This window comes from Dermacentor albipictus, chromosome 2 (genome assembly GCF_038994185.2).
Source record: "Dermacentor albipictus isolate Rhodes 1998 colony chromosome 2, USDA_Dalb.pri_finalv2, whole genome shotgun sequence".
Lineage (NCBI taxonomy): Eukaryota > Metazoa > Arthropoda > Arachnida > Ixodida > Ixodidae > Dermacentor > Dermacentor albipictus.
In genome coordinates this window covers 159585794-159607373 of record NC_091822.1, presented here as the reverse complement: position 1 = coordinate 159607373, position 21580 = coordinate 159585794, and the positions used below count along the sequence as shown (strand labels likewise).

The window sequence follows — 21580 nt, the reverse complement described above, 5'->3', positions numbered from 1 at the left end:
TTTGTTTCAATGTGTGTGTGCGTATGTTTGTTTTGATGCTCATTTGGCGTTTTTTGACATCAACCATGTAATTTCTCTAGAGTAGTGTCTAATAAAAGTCAATCATAGGGAGTACTTAACTCCTGTTAAATGATGCAGTCATCCGCGAACGATTTCAACCGGTATTTCTTGTACGATGAACATTCATGAATAAGAAAAAAAAATTAATTTTCTATGGACGGACCCTTGAGGCATGCCTTATTTTACTGGTGCCGGGTGTGAGCACAAAATGGTGAACCACGCACGTTGGCACATACAAGACAAGTATGCCTCTGTTCACGAGAACAGGGAATTACCTCTTCAACAGGGAATTATTTCAGTGTAATTATTCACTCTGTGCATTGGGTTTGTTTTCATAACTGTCACACTTCTCTTGACAAATCGAACATGCCTTCTTTGACGGGGACACCTTCAATAAATAAATAAGTAAATAGATAATATGCACAAATAGAAGTTTTGCTTTAATAACCCTTGGTACGATGTGTTCATTATGCCTGATGGCTTATCGGCAACACCACAAACGACAGCACCTATCTACACGAATAAATGAACCTAAGTGTACAATTGGACAATGGACGACCTATCGCAGCATATAGTGCTCAATGCGATACACAACAGGCATAAGAAACACAGTAATGCTCCTCAGATGCGCCCCAGTTTGCAAAGCGACATACAGTGCTGCTTCTATAGCCGAAATCCCGAAATAAACCACGAAGCGCTAAACTTGCGCCAGCGAGGCAATCAACAACCCAGTAATACGCGAGCGTTGATCTTCTTTACGATCGTAAATCCCTCGGTCGCCTAATTAATCGATAAGAGACCGAACCGTTCGCTCGCGGACAGCTGCATCGCCGCAGCCGTCACCGCAGACCGGCCTGGATGTTCATTATGCCAAAATGCGGCTGCACGTTGACGCAGCCGCCCCTGTACAGGTCGAAGTCGAGGTCGTACACGGCCGCACAGCGCTGGGCGTCGGCGGCGGCCGTAGCGGTGTACTCGGCACGAATCGTGGCCGGCGACACGAAGGCGTAGTAGTCGTGGATGGCGGTTCCCGTCGGCACCACGGCGCCGCTGGGAAGCGTGACGTCGTGCTTCGTGTGGCCGACGGGTCGCTTCGTGATGCGGGTGCAGTTACCGGAAGCCCCGTACGAGGAGACCTGCACGGAATGAAGTACACTTAGATACATTGCTTTCGCCGTGTTCTATGGCTTTCGCTTAGCACAGCATATTGTTACTCTGAAACGTGTGTATATACGTATATTTAGAAGGCAAGACAAGAAACGAGGCTAATACCAAAGGAGGTTTGGAATAAACAATTTCCGGAGCGGCGATGACGTCTGAAATCTGAAACCCGAGCGCTATCACTTCTTTTTCTGGACTCGCGAGTCTGGCTCATATCAAACACGTGTTGCGACTTTCGCACGCAACAAATGCAAGACGGCCGACCATGTGCCCAACTCTGCTCCCTGCAGCGAACACTAGGAGAACAAACGGATACGCAGTCAGCAGCGGCGCCAACTGTCGGAATCGCACTGTTCTCCACACTGCGCTGTACACAGCTGGTTGGCGTATGCGCGACGCACCGTTATCTCACCTCGAACGCCTGGACACTGTCCGCAGAGCCGGCCGCAGTCATGACGATGCGGCAAGGCATGCGCCCTTCTCCCTATTACTGCCGCCATGACGGGAGCCGTGATGCTTGCCCTCAATCACCACGCTAACTTGCTGCTATGAACTATAGCGTACTACCATATACACTTTACAATGAACGCAACTAACTAGTGGCATTGGTGCTATACTCAGCTATACTACCGGACGACTTTCCATAGCAATAGAATCCACGCCTTAGCAATGGCTCCCTCTGAATTCCTGAAAGTAATCTCGAAGGCCTCAAAGGCCACGTGCGGTTACTCGTGAAGGAAAACCTACAAATATCACCGAATTTCTTGCTGAAATTACAAAAGGCATCTTTGGTACGGCAATGGTTCAGCCTCCATGCGAGTGATGATTAGTACATTAATTTCTCACAAATGATGTCTAAAACACGGCAGCCGTGACATATGCGTGTATCCGGCTCCGTAATCATGTCCGATGTGTGCACTCTACAAAAGAATATGCTTCGAGGTTTGTGTCTATTAGCGGAAACGGTCGCTGGTATGGAGATTCTGCCACCACCTATTGTTGACACTAAATGCTCGCCCCTAGTGGCCGCGCAGAGAAACAGCTCATCCAGGTTCAAGCCGGAAGCGAAAGAGGACCTCTCATCCCGACACGCGCTGAATGTCTCGTAGTTCTCAAATCTTCGTGATTCCGCCGAGCAGAAGCGGGAAAATAAAAAATAACAATAAAATTACGTAAGTCGAATTACTTGTTGCGTGCCATTATGCGTGTCATCGCGACGGAAAAACAGCAATGTATGGTTACATCTTTTCGCGAAAGAAGCAGACAACGCGCATCGGAGAGCGACTTGCATAGGAAACTTCGCATTAGAAAAGGTGACGACCGATTCTATACCGGTTTGTTCGAAACACTTCACTCGTTACTTCCGCGTTCCCGGAGAGCACAACATCGTTTTCAATATCTTGCTGGCGTTTCAAATCGCGAAGTGTGCTTTGTTTAGGCAAGCGCTTTGATCAATTATAGGGATGTGCGTTGAAGCTTCATTTGGGTTTGTTCGTTAATAGATTTCTGCACCAGCCTTAATGCTTCACGCAGCAGGAATATCCTGGCTAATGTACTTTTGTCTGCAGGCATGGTAGCAGGAATGACGACTACCTCGGAAGGTCTGAAGTTGATCATGTCATATTCACGCGGCGAGGCGATACGTCGTTTTCATAGCATGCTTTGGTTGAGCAGTGCAAGCAGAAGATGCTGTTTTCTCATTCAACGCGTTGAGTTACCAGTTTATTTGCTCGCAAGAGACAAACTTCGAAGCCATAGCAAACAGCACTCGTTCCAGCTTTGGAGAGTCCGACCTGCGCACAGCGCCGCTAGTTTCCGATACTGTGTGTACACCTAAATTCCATTGCAGCTGGTTAAGTTCATTTCCAAGTCAGGCTTTACGCTAATACAATTGACTTTGCCCAAACGGAAAGCATCGCTAAATATTGGAAGCCTGTTGGAAGAGACTTGGTCCTCCCCCCCCCCCCCCCCGTTAGTTGTTATTCAATTATCGCACTTCACTAGAGCTTGAGAATGCCTACGTGCGGCGAGTGCCTGCTGTATTCGCACGCCCGAGCCCTACATTGAGTACTGCGTATACTAGAAGCATAAACAAGTACCATTCCTTAGACTCAGACGACCTTATCACACGTGTCAGCTAACTATAAAAAGAAAGGCGCAACCTCGACTCAGAAACGGAACTCCCACTTGTTTTTATGCCAAGATACACTGACCAAGTAACATCACACTTTTTAGCTTCAGCGCAGAATATCCGTGTTTAGCTTATGAAAACAAGACATATGCTACTGCCAATATATTGTGAGATGTTATATGTGATACGCTACAACACGAGTCTCAGTGCGTAGTTGCCTACGAAGATCGAAAATAGTCGAGTGTCGTACTTGTACCAGTGGAGCAACGCCACCTCGATTCGACGCTATGAACGAGAAACGCGCCAGCGCAGCACCAAGTAAAAGAGCCGCTGTGAACCCAGAGGTCGTGGCCACCTTCGTTTATTTCGACGTTGTCAGCACATTCCGGAGTTGCCATTTGCTCCTTGTCACGTTATTGCGGCTTGTCTGAGATTGTACTCGTCTTGTTTATGTGCACGTCTGGCTTTTGCACTGTTCTGCTGCCGGAATAAGCATTGTGTGCTTGCATACAGACGTTCCGGCAAAATGACTCTGTAGAATTCATTAGGATGAGTCACAGAGAGGGGTGCGGATCAAAAATGTCAGCTCGATCTGATGTAATTGTTAACCAGCTAGCAAAATCAGTCGTCCTGCTATTCAGTGTACCTTCAAATGAAAGCTTCTCTACACATGTCAACTTGACACTGATATATACCTCAGTTTTCGTGTCACGACAGAGCGTTGGCTGCAGGTTCCGGGAAACGCACTCTTTCGTAAGTTTCTATGACATCGTTAATTAGAAGCATACTAAAGATATTGCGCACTTTTACTATAGGCCATATACAGTATCAGAAGTTACAAAGTAAAACCAGCGAATGGAATAATGTCGAAACCTTGAACGAATACTATACACCTTTACTAGAACTTGCAGTGTATAATGGGTGTATCGCACATGCTCTTTTCTATAAACGCGCAGATGATTTATAAACTTGCACCTCTTGTAAATGTTGCGAGATTTAGAGTGAATACATAATTTGTACCTGACGTCACGGACACAGCCTTCCCACACAAGCCAGTGCCCAAACATGACGTCAGTGTGCACTATACCATCACGCGTGCAGACATCCTCCTACACTTTTGGACGGTGACCTTTCCCAGTGGATTATGGCTGTCACCGATGTGATCGCTCGGTGCAAAACGCGCCTGTTTACCTTTCTACGAAGCTTCTCGGCGTGCTAATATACCCGTATAGCCTATACAAAATGGCGGCCACGACAACATCACTGGAAATCCCGCATATGCGAGGAGCCTTAACCTGGGCGACCGACGTGAGCGCGCAGAACTCGTAGATGGCCACGATGCCGGGCGTCAGGCTGACGTTCCCCACGGGCACGGAGTCCAGGACGGGTGCGGGCGGCCTCGCTTCGTAGGCCCGGCTCACCGGCAGGCCCGCCGTGAACGAGACGCACAGCCTGGGCGTCGCGACCGGGGGCTTGGTCCTGGGCGCCATCGCCGCGACCCGCTGCATGTCGGCGATCAGGGCGATCGCGTCGGCGCTGGCCGCCGAGCACATGCGCACCACGTCGCCGAGGTGCAACCGGTGCGTCTCGTAGATGACGAAGTTGGCCGTCACCTTCGCGGCGACCCGCGTGACGGCTCGCGCGACAGCCGCGTCGGCCGGGGCGACGACGCCGAGGGCGTAGTTGTCCGCGTTCAGGTTGCGCAGCCTCACGACGGCCGCGAGCACTCGGCTGAGGTACACGAAGTCGTCGGAGTAGCCGCACGCGCCGCCCATGTCCTGGAAGGGTGGCCGGAGGGGGTACTCATTTGCTGCCTTCCTTCGCGGGGTTCCACACAAGAAGATTAAGAGGAAGCTTTAGCACGGGCCCAACTCCGACGCGGCCTATTCAAATACATGTAAAACGCAAAAAACCTTTTTATCAGATAACCCCTGGACCGATTTTGATGAAATTTGTTGCATTTTAAAGAGAAAGTTAAATTCTAGTGACTGTTGGAAGCGGAATTTCGATTTAGGGCTTGAATTTTCTTAAAACGATTTTCAAATATTTGACCGTTTGAAAAAAATAGAAGCACGAAGTTTACAAATTCATAGCTCTGCATAAAGAACTGATATCGTGGTATTTTAAACGGCATCCATTAGATCATTCAAAGCGGACAAATTCAATACGTCATTTTACATCTTACATGAATTTGTTACGTTGGTTACAACGGTTTTGCAAAAGTTGTATTTCCCTATGATTAAAATTTTGTTATATTCATGTGTAACATATCAATTTTGTCCGCTTTGGATGTACTACTAGATGCAATCCACAGAATTGTATTATCATTTTTAGTGGTTGAGTTACAGAGTTCTAAACTTCATAGTTTCGTTTTTTGAAAATTTTCGATTTTCGCCAATTTTTAATAAAAAATTGACAATCTAACTCAAAAATTCGAAACCAACAGTCACTAGATTTTAAGTTTTTCTTTTAAATGCAACAAAACTCGTCAAATTTGGTGCAGTGGTTGCCGAAAAAATCGAATTCTCCTTTTACATGTATTTAGATAGGAGCACTCGAGCTAAAGCTTCCTCTTAAGTTGTATCGTTGGAGTTGACATGTGTAGAGAAGCTTTCATTTGAAGGAACACTGAACAGCAGGACGATTGAATTTGCTACTTGGTGAACAATCACATCAGATTAAGCATAAATGTTTAGATCCGCATTCCTCTCGATGACTTACCCTAATGAATTGTACAGAGCCGTTCAGCCAGAACGTCTGTGTGCCAAAAGATCGAAATGATAATGAGCTGCAGTCTGTTGTATGAGACTCCTGATTAATTTCTCCAACGAGGGGTTATTTAAGTTGCACCCAATGCGCGGTACGCGGGCGTTTTTTGCACCCCCATCGATGTGTGGCCGTGGTGGCCTGTATCGAGCCCACGACCTCTAGCTATAGAAGCAGCGCAACGCCGTGGCTGCTGGTTGACTAGGGCGGGTTCTTACAAAAAATTGCTAGAATTACCTGTGGCAGCCGCAGCGAGGACGCGATGTTGCTACCTCTTAATTTCGTAACGCGAAAGATAGTCAAGATTTCATGCAAGAAGCATTTACACGTAGAATGTACGTATGGACAACGTATTCACTGCGTATATATCACTCTAAACAAAGTTTACACCCTTAGGAGTGTATATCTGCCACACAGTAATAATCGTCATCTGCCTTGCTTGCGTTTCCTACCTTGAAAACGCCGCGCCCGCTACTTTACTGTCGGCAATGCTATGTCATGCTGATAACGCGCTTGCCCTTGGGTACTGGGAAGTACCGGGCTCGCAGCTGTAAAAAAAGAAAATGCGGACAAGTCAGATGACGTTTATTGCGGTGTGGCAAGATACGACTCAAAGGCCATAAACTTTTCTTAGAGTGTGTGTTTATATATATATATATATATATATATATATATATATATATATATATATATATATATATATATATATATATATATATATATATATATATATATATGTGTGTGTGTGTGTGTGTGTGTGTGTGTGTGTGTGTGTGTGTGTGTGTGTGTGTGTGTGTGTGTGTGTGTAATAATAATAATATATGGGGTTTTACGTGCCAAAACCACTTTCTGATTATGAGGCACGCCGTAGTGGGGGACTCCGGAAATTTTGACCACCTGGGGTTCTTTAACGTGCACCTAAATCTAAGTACACGGGTGTTTTCGCATTTCGCCCCCATCGAAATGCGGCCGCCGTGGCCGGGATTCGATCCCGCGACCTCGTGCTCAGCAGCCTAATGTGTGTGTGTGTGTGTGTGTGTGTGTGTGTGTGTGAACGAAAAGAAAGGGGGTTAACCGAGGGGCCCTAAATTTTTAGTCATATCATAAGAAGCCAACAAAAACTGACACCAAGGGCAACATAGGGGAAATTACTTGTGCTTAAGAAATGAAATAAGAAACGCTAAATTAATGGAAATTTTAGTGGATGAACAAACAACGAAATGCGAAGGTTGTGGGTTCGGTTCCCACCTGCGTCAAGTTTTTTTCATCCACTTTAATTTCCATTAATTTATCGGTTATTTATTTCATTTATTAAGAACAAATAATTTCCCCTATGTTGCCTTTGGTGTCAGGGTTTGTTGGGTTCTTACAGTACATATATATATATATATATATATATATATATATATATATATATATATATATATATATATATATATATATATATATATATATATATATATATTATATATATATATGTCTTAGAGGTTGGCGGTTGACTGACATCGCCAACCGAAACGGCTTTTGGAAGGAGCTCGTAACAGCTTACACTGTACAATCAAGTGGCCGCAGGTGGGATACGAAGCTATGCCATCGCATTACGCCTGTGATGCCCTTACCAAATGGACTATCGCGGCGCCGTTTCCCCATCCACATTCTGGGATTTTTATGTTCATCTGGTAGAACGAACTTAGTGATCGATTGAGTGCATAATTTGAAGGCCTTTTTTTAAAATTTTTGGTTAGACGTTCGATTACGAAAGCAAAAATAATTACTAGACCATTTTTTCTTTCTTTTTCTTTCAAATTTTGAACATAGGCACCAGCGCTGTCACGTCAGTGGGACGCCGCAGACTTCAGTGCATTTAAGTACTTGGGGCGGCTGCGGCGCGGTCCCGACTTCATCGGGCTCATGTTAGCGCCACTACGGTGACACCGTATATAGCGCTCGGTGTGCCACACATTCCGGTGTTACCTTAACGGTAATGGTTCAATTTGAGTCTGATAAAGTGAGGGATACCTTCCAGTCAATCACGGCACCTCCGATTCCGTGCTTGTCGCTGAAGCGCAACAGACTGGCGGCGAACTTGCTAATCAGGATCGAATCGCGGCCCATCCGCGAGAAGTGAGCGCTGTCCTCGCGGTGTCCACCCAAGCCGACGAGCAGCGGCGGCAGCGAACCTCCCTTCGCCAAGCCCTGCACGAGGTCGCGCAACTTCCAGACGCCGTAGTGCACGTCGAACTCGGGCACCCGGTTCCGCACGACGCCGTCTTCGACGGCCAGCGACCAGTAGAGCAGGCTGTTGCAAAGCGACAGCGGCATGCTCGCCGGTGCGTAGTCGTACAGGTGGGCCTTGCGGAATCGAGAGTTGTTGAACAGGCAGATCACGTCCCCGCGGTGCGCCGCGACGGCCTGCAGGGTCGTGTTGCGTACGTTGATCTGCTTGATGTCGTCGTTGAGCCTGACCGGTCGCAGGCAGTCGCGCGAGACGTTGACCCACGGGTAGGCCGTCGTCGGACGCGTCCAGCCGGCGGGCCTCGCGGGGGTCGGGCGCAGGCCGCCGAACGTGATGAACGGCGCGATGACCAGGCCCGCGGGAACGGCCAGCGCGGCCAGCACGAGCAGGCAGAGGAACCACATCTGGGAGACGCTGGCGCGCAGGCGTTTGAGCTCGTTGCGCATCCGGCGTCGCGCCTCGAGGGCCGAGAGACGACGCAGTCGGGGCACGCCCATGAGTCGGCGCATGTCCTCGGGGGGCGCGATCAAGATCGGGTAGTCGGTGGGGATGATGGCCGAGCTCGACATTTGTGTCAGGCGCAGAAGGTCCTCGTGGGTCTTGGGTGGCTCCGGCAGCTTCGGGGTCTTGAGCGACCTCTCGCGAAAGGTTTTACGCTTGGTAATGGTGGCAGTGCCGTCGCCTGTCACGCTCGTAGAGGAGCTGGTGAAGTCCGAGGAGTCCGTGCTGGAACTCGAGCTGCTCATCGAGTCGGATAGGATGCTCAAACTGGTCTTGGCGGTGGTCCCCCTGGGCTGCGCCATCTTGGGACTTGGCCGACGTTCGCCGTGTGTCTGTGGTGACCAGTAGATTTAGGGTGACTTGAGCGGGTCCTGATGATGATGATGATGATGATGATGTCCTGGATGAGTTTGGCGCTTACCCACTCGCGGGGATTGGCCAAGAGTCGGGCAGACTTTGCTTATGTGTTCAGAAAAGGAGGTAAAAATCTAAAATTTTGTTACATGAATTTAGGCGAGGGAAAATCGAAATGGTTCAGTAGATTGTCATGCTACGTAGAGGAGAAAAAAAAAAGTATCTTGAATATATCAATGAGGCAATAGAGGAGGAATGAATAAAATAATATGGTCATCAATGAAATCGGTTTGATTCAATAAGAAATTTTTCTAAGGCGAAGCAAACATTCCTGTGTGAGTGCCCAAGCACAGACGCTCCGAAAGACAGCAGTACCGGAGTGTTCAATGGCAGACCAAGCTGTCGCACTGTAATTTCTAATGTCATTTTCCTCGTGGAGGAGAAACGCCGGCATTCCAGTAGGTAGTGCTCAATCGTCTCTAATGCATTGCAAAAATGGCACAATGGGGATATTGCCAGACCAGATCGGTGCATGTAAAAATTTAGAGATGGGACTCGACAACGTAGTCTCGTTAATGTAACCTCCGTTTGTCTAGTTTTGCAAAACTTCCTGCTCCAAGGGAATTGTAAGTGGCGTAGTTCCAATGATGAATTGAGGTTCGAGTGAGATGTTAAAAGGATGTATCTTCTGAACCTGGCGGACGTGATAAAGCCCGTTGTTGGAAGAAGGGGAAGCACTGGGCCGCTGATAGAAGCCTTGGCCAAGCTGTCTGCCACCTCATTCATAAATATGCCTTTGTGGCCAGGTACCCATATTAATCGTAAACTTCTCAAATGACTTGGAGCCAGGGAGTTCAAAGTTTTCAATATGTGTGTCTCGCCGGGAGCAGTAAGTGAGGTGCACAGCGACAAAGAATCTGTGATTATTACCGCCGTTGACCTGGAAGACTGTAGCTTTCGTAAAGCTAGGACAACAGCTAGGAATTCCGCTAGGTATATTGGAGTGAAGTCGGGAAGCCGAATAGAAAAAGACCAGTCCAATGATGATGAGAAGATTCCAACTCCTGCCTTTTCATCAATCTGCGAAGCATCCGTTGCTATAATTACGTTAGTGTGGAGTTGATTCAAGTGATCCTGGAGTAAGCCGTTAAGAATATGTGAGGGAAGCTGCTTTGCATTATTTGGGTATAGGTCATCATAAGTAATAACTAGTGAATTTGAGATTCTGTTTTCTGTGATTATATCATTTATATTTACGTCTAACGGATTCAATAATGATTGCGATACAATGACTTGTGGCGTGTGAAACCGTGGCCATCTGACTCCAAAAAATTGGACTCGTTGTTTGATGAAGATCGAATGAGACCTTCTTAGTGGGGATTCATAGAGCCTTATAAACGCTTGAACGGTGAGTATTTTAAATCTCATTTCAAGGGAAGGTAATCGTGCTTCCTTGTAGAGTACAGCGTTGGCTACAAACTTTGGAAGCCCCAGACATAAGCGAAGCGCTTCCCGTTCTAGCAAAACTAGTGGGCGTAGCTTGTAAGCCGCGGCGCCGGAGAATAATACACAACCGAACTCTAGTATAGGTCGAATGTACATGCGGTAAATCATTATGAGTGTGTCTCTGCGCATGCCCCATCGATAATTACTTATCCTTCGTAATATCCCCATTGCACGAGAAGCTTTTGAAGTTATATGTTCAATATGCGGATGCCAATCAAGATTACCATTATAAAGAATTCCAAGGTACTTGACCTTTTCCACTTGTGGGATAGTGGAGTGACGGTATGAAAGGGATATAGTAACTGGGTCTCGTAGGGGAAAGACAAGAACGGCACTCTTATTTACATTAAGGGACAAGCGAATACTGTCCAGCCATGCTTCTAGCTCGCATAAGTATTTCTGCAAGCATTCGTACAGTGACTGAATATCACTTGCTGATGCAAAAAACGCTATATCATCAGCATAAACGTACGTGCTTACATTTTGATGATGAGGAATGGAGCTGAGTAGGATGTTAAACAGCAGCGGGGACAAAACTGCCCCTTGAGGAACCCCGCGTGTTTGTCTGAATTTTCCCGATGAAATTCCGCTTTGTGCACAGTAAAACTCCCTGCCCTGCAAGAACTCTGCAGTCCACGTCACGAAGTAGTCTGGCAATCCAATATCCTGCATCCTTTTTATTAATAAAGGGTATTCCACACTATCGTATGCTTTAGAAATGTCTAACGTGACTAGGGCAGCATATTGTTTTTGGTAACGAGCCAACTGAATTCGGCTTTCTAGGTCGATATGTGCGCACCAAATGGACATCCCTGGTCGAAAGCCAAATTGGCAGGGGCTCAATAATTCTCTTGTGGTTACAAACTGAACCATACGTGCGTTTAATAACCTTTCTATTAATTTTACGAAATTTGATGTTAGAGAAATAGGCCGAATATTGTCTAGGACAAACCCTTTGGTTTGGTCTTTCAGCAGAGGAATCACCTTCGCAATTCTCCACACAGGAGGGAACCATGCATATTTTACTGAGTAATTTATGGTATCTAACAAGCCGTTAGGAGCGACTTCAAAGAGAAGTTTAATCATCTTGGTAGTGACTCCATCGTGACCTGGGGCTGCAACTGGTAAACAGGAAACGGCTTGGGACAATTCTGACATGGAAAACTCTTCGAAATCTTCTGAAGTGCCCTGCGCGTAAGGAGAGAAGGGAAGAGAGGTAGCGAAGCGGGTCTCTAACCCTTGCGCGATAACATTTAGAGAGTCAGCTTTCTCACTTGTGGTTAAAACTACCGACTCCCAGTTGAAGGGGCGTGGAATCATTTTTTGGGATCTTAAAAACCGAAATAATGCACGCTTATTATTTGCTTTCGAAAGGAATTCGAAATGTCGGACATTGTAAGCGTCTTTTGCCTTACCTACCGTTCTTTTAAATGTTCCAGCAATAAATTTATAGTTTTTCCAGTTTTTCGGAGATTGGTTATGCATGAGTTGTTTCCATGCAGCCTTGCGTCGCTTGTAGTCCCGCGAGCAATCGTCATTCCACCAATTTGTAGAAGCAGTGTTTTTACATGCCTTTAACTGGAACTCTGATCTTTTGCGCGAAGTATCAATGATGGAGCAAATATCCTCGGCTTGCAATGGAGAATTTTCCATTGATTGGAAAGTAGTCCGCAGGCAATTTTTAAATGTACGGTAATCCACAAAAGAGTGGATGCGAGCCTGCACGGTGGACTGCGGAACTACCACTTCAAACACAACAGGCAAATGATCGCTTGTAGTCCCGACATTCACCGTTTCCCATGCGGATGTGGGAATACCTGGACCTGAAAATGTAAGATCCAGCACAGATATGAACTGTCCGCGAAGAAACGTAACTGATCCCGAATTTTGACACGAAAAGTTATTTGTGATTGCCCAGTCCCATAGACGCTTTCCGCACGAGTCTGTCCTGGATCCCCATGATGCATGATGAGAGTTGAAGTCTCCTGCCAAAATTATATCTTTACCGCATTTCGCCATAACCGAGTCTAGTGGGTGTGTATCCTGCACACCCGAAGGAAAGTATATATTGACTAATGAAAAAGGCCTACTGCCAGGGAGAGTAATTTCTACTGCTAGAATTTCACAATCTGGAGACATCAGCTGGAATGATATATTTGCCCTGTGGCAAAACTTGCTTGAGACCATAATTAACAGTCCCCCACCTCTAGATGGGCGATCTAGGCGGAAGGACCTAAAATTGCGCAGAGAAAATTGTTTTTCAGGGGATAACCAGGTTTCTTGCAGTAAAATTACATCTGGAGAAATTTGAGACGATAGAACGTTTAAATCTGTAGAAGCAGCGAATACTGATCTGCAGTTCCACTGCAATACCCTCATCTACCTTCCAGTGATGAGAGCACCGCAGAGGCCACAGCCTCCTCCAATATGTTACCCTTCGGGTTGACTTCAGGGAGGATTTTCTTGGATTTACTAACTGAGTGGGAAGTGGTAGCCTCAAGGGGAGAACACCTCCTTTTATGTGCCCTCACGTCAATTTCCATGTTTGAGGTATCTGGATGATCAGGGTTGTCTGGGCTATTAGTTGCCTTGGTTGAGGTACCTGCGGCAGACCTGACTTGCTCTATATGGGTTGCGGACGCAATTGCTCCATTTTCCTGAGAGTGGGTTAAACAAGCATTCATGTCAGAGCATGATGGCATGGCAGGAACACTCGGTAATAATTTTTCTAACTTTGAGGTAACCAGTCCATTGAAGCATTCTGTGACGCTTTCTACTATGCGCTCCATAATTTTAGCCATAGACTTTTCAATAGCTTGTGCGATTACCTCTGACAGGCTTCCATCAACGACAGCTTGGGTTCGTGCTGTCACACTCGCATAACCATGGGCTCTTTCTTTTACCGCCGCAATTGCCTCTTGACGTGAGCAGCGCCTTTTGTCCATAACCTCCATTATTTGGACTTCTTGAGTTCTCGCAGGGCAGTTTGAGCAATCAGCTTTGTGGTCTCCACCACAGAGGCAGCAAGAGTCCGACTCGGCCGAGCAATTACTAGCGGAATGGCTCCCGCCGCAGACGCAACAACGAAGGCTGGATTTGCAACCACCCATGCTGTGACCATAGCGCCAACAATTTCGACATTGTAATGGACGCGAGGCAAGCGGGTCCACTCTGAATATTAGAGGCCAGACTTTTATCTCTGAAGGGCAAGACGTACCTGCAAACGTGGCAATTACTGACTCAGTAGGGACGCGTGTATTGTCCACCATTCTGTTGCACCGGTAAACCACAATTACTACAGCCGCGGAGAGCTTTTCTAGGGTCTCTGTCGGACTTAAGGAGGAGTCTACACCACGAACTATTCCCTTAGTGCAGGCAAGATGTGGGGGAATGAAGGCACTTACTTGCATCGATCCAAATGATGAGCACTTAAGTAAGTCGTACACACACGCCTGGTCTGGCGAACGGCAAACAATCCCACCTCTGCCAAACTGTCGCACATCAGTGATGTGCAAGTAGTGACGCGTTGCCGCCTGAAGTTCCGCCTGCACTGCCTTCGGGTTGTTGAGCCGGATGGCTCCTCCATGCAGAGGCACCAGCGCCACAGGAATGCTGCTCACCCCACTACGAAAGAAAGCTTCAAGAGGCATTTGATCAGGTGGTAGCGAGGCCGACCAGGGCGGAGATCGCCCTGTGCCGTCCCCTGGAGAACATTTAGACATTTGTGGCTCTATCTCCGTAGCAGACAATGTAAATTTATCTTAAAACCCTGCTAGGTATCTACAAAGCTGGACTAAGTCCGCCCGACACTTAGCCAAAACCCCGAAAGCTCACTGTTACGATCCGAACGACGCCGAGCTTGTTCTTGTTCGTGGCGGGTCCTAAACGAGCGGGGAACGCGGCACCCGAATCCTCTTCTTCTGCACCTTGATGCGTGGCACGCGAGCGCACGAGAGTGTGGATTGCTGTTTCTACTTTAATTCGATGCCAAACACCGACAAGTGCGCGTTTACCAAGAACTGGAGGAAGGAAGGCGACTACAGTCGTGAGTAGCTGGCGATTTAGCTTAACATGCAAGCCGAGTGGCAGATTGATAGGTTCGGGGGTACACACTGTGATACAGTGGGTTTGGTGCGGTTTCGGTTTCGGACCCAGGTTTACTCGTGCCCCCCTCCGGGCGCCGCGGTAACTTGTCGCATGACCGGCCCAGTCTATGAAGCTGCCCAGCCCAACAATAAAATAGTTCTTCATCTCAGTAACCAGCCACGTTTAGCTGCCCTCCGTATCATCATTATGGCCGGCCTCTCGGCTTGACCACAGAATACCCATAAACATTTTAGAGAAGGGAGACTGCACCTTCTGATGAAGAATGGAATTAAGTGTAGCGACGTCGGGGTAAACTACGATCTGCTACAATAGCGCACCGGTGAATGGCGTTGATGACACTGTTCAATCAGGAAGCGGAAATGCGTTTTTTTTTAAATATATCGTCGTGCCTGGTTTTGCGCGTCGTACCTGGTTGTACCTACGCCCTCCCATGGCCTGAAAATGTGACTTGCAAGGAACCCAAGGCTCCCAAGGGACTATGCGAGTGTCGCTACCGTGGTGTGTGTATTATCTCGCGTTGCCGTGGGGTACCACGCCAAAGGACCCAAGAGCAACATAGTTACTAACTTGCGAACACCCACACAGAACAATTTGTAAAGTGGCGTGTTTGTATTGACCAAGGGAAAAAAAGGAGGGAATTGGCTCAAACAGTATTAGAAAACAGAATGAAAAACGCTAGCAAAATCGGCACAAGTGCATACAAGCAAGGAGATGAAACTTTGGAAAGAGTACGAAAAGTGCATGATAATGCTTCCTAAAGCAGAATTTGCCTGCACTTTTCTGTTGGGTCTGTTTGCTAAGCGGAAAGAATGCAATAGTCGACCCTCGGCAAATTTTTGGTGACCGCAGTCTTGTCAAAGAAGCTTACCTGATTTTACCGGTCCTGCGAGAACATAAAGTGAGAACGTTGTATCACGTCGTTTGATTCTAGCAACGGAGCTTTAGACAACGGGTGTTTCATCCTATCGTTGCACTCTCCTATCAGCTTTGCGAGTGTTTGCCAGGTCGTCCTGCTCTAGTTAGGTGTGTGCACAGCGCGGGTTGGAATTGGGATTGGTGCGCATAGCTGGTAGTTCAAGTTGTCGCGATAAGAACAGTGTAGGTCGTTCTGCTATGCTGAGTTAGTCCTGCCTAAAACAACGCCGTAGCGTACAGTGCTGTTTCCCACACTTTGTGCTATATCCTTATAGTTCAATTGTTTCAGTCTGACTGCGTCACAAAGAGACAGGATCGCACGAAAATACTCGTTTCAGACGTTGTGTCAAAAGGATGTGGTCAAATTTTATTGTTCAACTGCGATCTCATGCTTAAAGTGGTTAGGCTTTAAGTTCGCAAATAATTGTTTACGCTTGTTTTGTTCTTCATCATAGCTCAGTTTGGTACGTTGACACAACTCTCGGATTTCGTGGTACAAGTAGTCGTCTCACAGCACATACACGGTTCGCTGCTATAAGACAATGAATGTTGTGAAGGCAGTGTGATCGATCGTTGTAATTACGCAAAGTGTGAATACAGTGCTGGCCGTCTCGTCATTCGCAATTCATGAAAAAGAATGAGTTTTAGGCATGCAATCTAAATATGCCTTGTTGCGCCCGCACAGTACTATTTCTAAAGAAGGACTCAGCCATAATCGCAGTTTGTGTACTATCTTTAGCAATAGGTGAACGTATCAACTCAAATTATGCACTTTTGAATAAACATATACGAGGTGCGTTCAAAAAGAAACCGAACTTTTCAAATAGCGCGCCAACCGGCAGAGCCAGCGTGTTGCGACTGCTGAGTGCACGTAGCGGCAGGTATAGACAGCAAACACGTTGATCGCGTTCTGCTCTGACCGTTAGTTGGCGAGCTACAACCGTTGATGTGAGCTCGTACACAAGCTGTTCGTCGGACTAGTGCAAAAGTTACAATGAAACAGCTTGAATAAGAGCGCGCGTGTGTGTGAAATATTGCTACAAACTTGGCACGGCTTTGACAGAGACATTTCGTTTGCTTAGCCAAGCATACGAGGAGGATTGTAGAAGTCGCACGCAGTAGTATGAGTACTTTAGGCGTTTTTAACACAGCAAAATGTCGGTTGGTGATGATCCCAAGCCTGGGCGTTCTTCCACAGCAACAGATGTCGAGAGAGTTCGTGCTGCGATTTGTAGATCGTGGAAATCGTCTTTTAACTGTTCGAGAAGTTGCTGACGAAGTGGGAATCAGCGTAGGATCACGTAATAAAGTTTTGAGTGACAAGTTTGAGGTCAACGAGAAGAAAGAGGGCTAACTTGAGATCAGTTGTGTCACTGCGAAATTCGCGGCGCTTTTGTTGACTAACGATCAGAAAGAGATTCGTCTGGAAATCAACCAGGAACTGCTTCCCACTGTCAATTACAGTCAGGCAGTCAAGAACTTCATTGAGGTCCTGGGGAGTTTTAAGCCGTTGGAGATCCCATGCAGGGAACTCCTCAGGCCGAAACCGTAGGCGACGCCCAAGTCGGGACGGGAACGTGGTGACGCTCCGCCAGTTCTTCGGCCCTCTGGATGGCCTTGAGCTAAAGTTTGATGTCCGGACTTTTGAGGGCTTCTGCCCATTAGGGCTGAAAACGTTCTTAAGAATGTCATAACAGGCGATTAGACGTGGCTTTATGGCTGTCATATCTAAAAACAAATTATGGAGTTTTACATGTCACTACCACTTTCTGATTATGAGGCACGCTGCAGTGGAGGCCTCTGGAAATTTCGACCACCTGGGGTTTTTTAACGTGCAACTAATTTTTAGTATAGGGGCGTTCTTGCATTTAGCCACCATTGTAATGCAGCCGTGCCCGGGATTCAATCCCGCGACCTCATGATCAGCAGCCCAACACCACAGCCACTGAGCAACCATGGCGCGTGGCTCTCATTTCGACAGGAAGGTGCAGTCATCGCAATGGGTGGGCAAAGAGTCTCTTCGTACGTACAAAAAAGCACGCATGAGTCTTTGTCGCAGCAATAATTAACCACAACAGAAAATGCTGCACAAGTTTGACTACAAACACGACACGCATCGAAACGGCGGAGGAAGCGGCTATAGCGTTAGCCATAGCACAAACCAACGCATACTATGTAATCAGCGATTCCCAGACGGCCGTACCCAACTTCGCGAACGGCCGGATCTCAGCGGAGGCGCTAAACACGCCCAGAAAAGGCAAAACAACATGGGAAGACACATGCGTCCAAATCCTATGGATACCAGCGCACAGCATTGACTCAACGGGAGAGGACAACCCTAACGCAGCGGCACACAACGTAGCTCGAGCACTCACTTTCGGAGCTGCGACGAACGTAGACTCCTCGACAGGGTCCTTTGAAGTGTGGGATGGGAAGACAGAATGACCAGTTTTGACAACATCACCAACCATCGCAAGATGCCACCACCCCATCCAGAACTCAGTAGATCGCAAGCTGTCCAGTGAGTACAAACTAAATCATATATAAGAGTCTGATACTAATGTATGCTATTTATCCATACTTATACACAACAGATAGATGCAAAGTGCGTGGCACCAGAGCCACGCTATAACACATGCTATGGCAATGCCGGAGGCTAATACAAGACAATGAGAGCGAAGCCTCCATCGACAGCCTCCGCGCGCAATGGCAGGCCGCGCTGCACAGCTGGAACCTGGAAGGCCAAATCTGGGCAGTCCAGCGGGCCAAGGAAGCCGTCGAGAGACAAGAACTCATGGCCCTAACCTCGGCGGGTGTCCTGGCCCACTAACTCGCCGGACGCGAATCGTTCTGATTCAAAATAAAGTTTTCTCACTCACTCATGAGTCCCAAAGATCAAGGTGGTGTTGGTTGCAATTTTTGACTGCAAAGGCACCGAACATCAGGAATTTGTATCACGTGGTGAAAGGGTAAACAACGAAGTCTGCCAGGGAACTCTAGCACAATTGAAGGCTGCCGTACACAGCAAGAAGCCTGAGTTGTGGGTAAAACAGATTTAGATGTTGTATCATGATAATGCGCCAGCTCACTTGTCACTCGTTGTCCGCAGCTATCTAGCGAAACATCACACTCCCGTTGTGCCCCATCTACCACATTCACGGGACCTAGCCCGAGCAGACTCTTTCCTGCTTCCCGAACTCAAGACCACGTTGAAAGGGCGTCGTTTCCAAACCATAGAGAAGATTCAAGACAATGCGACAAGAGACCTGCGCGCCAGCCCGGAAAGTGCGTTCCAGGAGGCTTTCCAAAAGTGGAAGAAACGATGGGAACAGTGTATTGCCACTTTGTTTTGGACAGTGTTTAAGATGTACAATAAGCAATAAAGCTCTCATAGAAAAAATTTGGTTTCTTTTTGAACACACTTTCTACGCACAAAACGAACAACTCAGGCATGCTATCGAGCTCTGCCAATGTGGAAGCAATAAAGGTCACGCGCATCACACATGAGTTTGTTGTCATTATGTTGTTATCCAGAAATTGCAAAGCGTGCTCTCACTGGTAATTTTACGTAGACACTTTAGCAAGCTGCAGCTTCAAATACGAATAATTGCACAGTGTACGGCTTGGCAAGAGCGATATATGTGCGTTTTCACTACCTCTTCAATTTCATAGCCTTTCTTGAAGAGCAGTACTGATTCTGCCTTCACAGCCTGTCCAGCCTAATAGCGGCAGCCAACATGATGGCCCAATATTCGCTCTGTCAGCAGTAGCAGGAACAGTGATCCTCAAACACATAAATTATGTCTTTTCTGCTCTTGAACTGAGAGTGTCTTTTCCCCTCTCAAAGGTGAAGGTCCATTTTACAGCACAGAAATGTCAAGGTTGAGTGTCGAAAACCGGCGAGATCTCTGGCAACACTTCTAGGAATTTGGCAGTTCGTTGAACTCCCGTTCTCCTAACCTGATTGGCATCGAAGCGTGGAGACCGCAGGTGCGCTGCGCACTATTGTACCCTCCCCCGTGTCGTTTTCGGTTGCTGAAGGGGGCGGGGGAGTCTGGTACGGTGCTGGGCGCCGGTGGTCGGAGTGTAATTATCTGTACGGGCGAGGTCACAGCAGTATTTCAAAGCTGCCGGTTTGGTCTTGCCCTGATGGACCACCTGCACACCACATGGAACTATACTCCTGTAAAGGATGCACCGCCGTAAATATAGTCATGTTGAGGCAAAGACGTCGTCCAGTAAGCTTTTCGAAAATGAAGCGAGTTGGCTTTGGTGAAATTGAGCGAGGCGACTTCGGCGACGTCCACAAGAAGCGAGTAGTAGTCGCAGAATATGCATGACCAACGGTACGGCTGTAATAGAGACTTTTAGCCTGTCCTCTATTCCGGTAAACGGGTGCGGTTTGGGTAGATTACGGGATTTGTGGGGGCGTAGCTAGATCGCTGTAGCCGCCTGGTAGCGTAGAGTTCAACCAGACAAACACAGAACTAAAACTGCAGTAACCCACTATATCCTGCTTCGCTAGTGGTGCTAATTTTTGGCAGCGGCGTAATTGTGAACACGATTGCGCCACTGTCAATATTTACACCAGCAGCTAAGCAGAATATAGTAATTAGCTCTGTGTTTGTGTGGTTGAGCTTTGCACCACCAGCTGGCGCCACCAATCTGGCCGTTCACGTTTACGCCCCCGCTATACCGGCAAACCACCCGCACTTGCCGGAATACCGGACACGCTAAAGGTCTCTAATGAGCGCTAGTCGGAAACTAACCATTGCGGACTCTGCTCCTGTAAAGGATGCACCACCGTAGATTTAAACCAGTTGTGGCAAAGCCATCGTGCAGCACACTTTTGGGCAATGGAGCAATACAGCTCCGGCGGCGTCCACAATCGAGTATTAGTAGCGTAGCATGCAAAACCAGCGGTACGGGCTTTGTTAGCGCCAAAAGTGTCGAAAATTAACAGCATCTAACTGCACTCGCGTAAAGCATGCACCGCCGTAGATTGAGGCGTGTTGAGGCAGAGGCATCCTGCAGCCCATTTTCTGGAAATGGAGCTAGGCGGCTTATGTGGCTTCCACAAGAAGCGACGATTAGTCGCAGAATATGTAAAGTCAGCGGTGCGGGTGTAATTCGCGCCAATATAGTCGAAAATTAACCACATCGAACTGTACTACTATTAAAGAATGCATGCCCGTAGATAAAGACATGTTGAGGTAAAGCTGCTGTGGTGCACACTTGTGGAAAATGGAGCAAAGTGGCTTTGACGGCGTCCACAAGAACCGAAAATCAGTCGCACAGTAGATAAAATTATTAGTAAAGGCATAATCAGCACCAATATAATCGAAAAGTGACCCCATCGAGCAGTATCTCCGGGATCGGCTCACACAGGAAAAGAAAATGTCAGCCATGTGTTGACGTACAACCCAAGGAAAACAAGGTCGACGTAATTGTACCTGAGGTACGATACGAATGAAAGGCAAAACCAGTGAATAATGAGCATAAAAAACAGACAGATAGGGGGTTAAAACCAACATTTACTGGTCGAAATCATTAAATCACCACGTACCTTCTTTACCGCCCACACTCGATTGACCTCTTTTTATGTTTTTTTTTAGTGGGGAGGCGGTATTGTTCCTTTGTCGTTGCATAGCCTGCTGCTCCCTTTCACACTTCGATCTAAACTATGGCGTCTGTTGTGTGAAGCAATATGTTTCCTAGTTTTTTTGAAAAATTAATATATTGTGCTGTATTGCCACTGCACAGCTGCTATGAACGTCAAGACGCATTCACCTGACTGGCCACCATCTTCGCCTTTAGCAACCATGTTATCATCATTATCACCA

At 47.3% G+C, this 21580-nt stretch overlaps 1 protein-coding gene across 1 annotated transcript; it reads right to left on the bottom strand.

Annotated features, from left to right (window-relative positions):
* Positions 1–453: 453 nt before the first annotated feature.
* LOC135897439 (uncharacterized) lies at positions 454–14585 on the bottom strand. The gene is made up of 3 exons (XM_065426050.2): positions 8138–14585; positions 4648–5130; positions 454–1196 (listed from the first exon to the last, which is right to left on the bottom strand). The coding sequence occupies exons 1-3, from the start codon at positions 9155–9157 to the stop codon at positions 900–902; spliced, it is 1800 nt and encodes a 599-aa protein (XP_065282122.2). The 5' UTR covers positions 9158–14585; the 3' UTR covers positions 454–899.
* Between the last annotated feature and the right edge of the window lie 6995 nt (positions 14586–21580).

Coding starts and splice junctions, on each gene's coding strand:
- LOC135897439 (XM_065426050.2), bottom strand. CDS start 9,157: ATGGCGCAGCCCAGGGGGACCACCGCCAAGACCAGTTTGAGCATCCTA. Junction 5,131..8,137: donor GTGCCGTGATTGACTGGAAG/GTATCCCTCACT, acceptor CCACCCTTCCAG/GACATGGGCGGCGCGTGCGG. Junction 1,197..4,647: donor CGCTCACGTCGGTCGCCCAG/GTTAAGGCTCCT, acceptor CATTCCGTGCAG/GTCTCCTCGTACGGGGCTTC.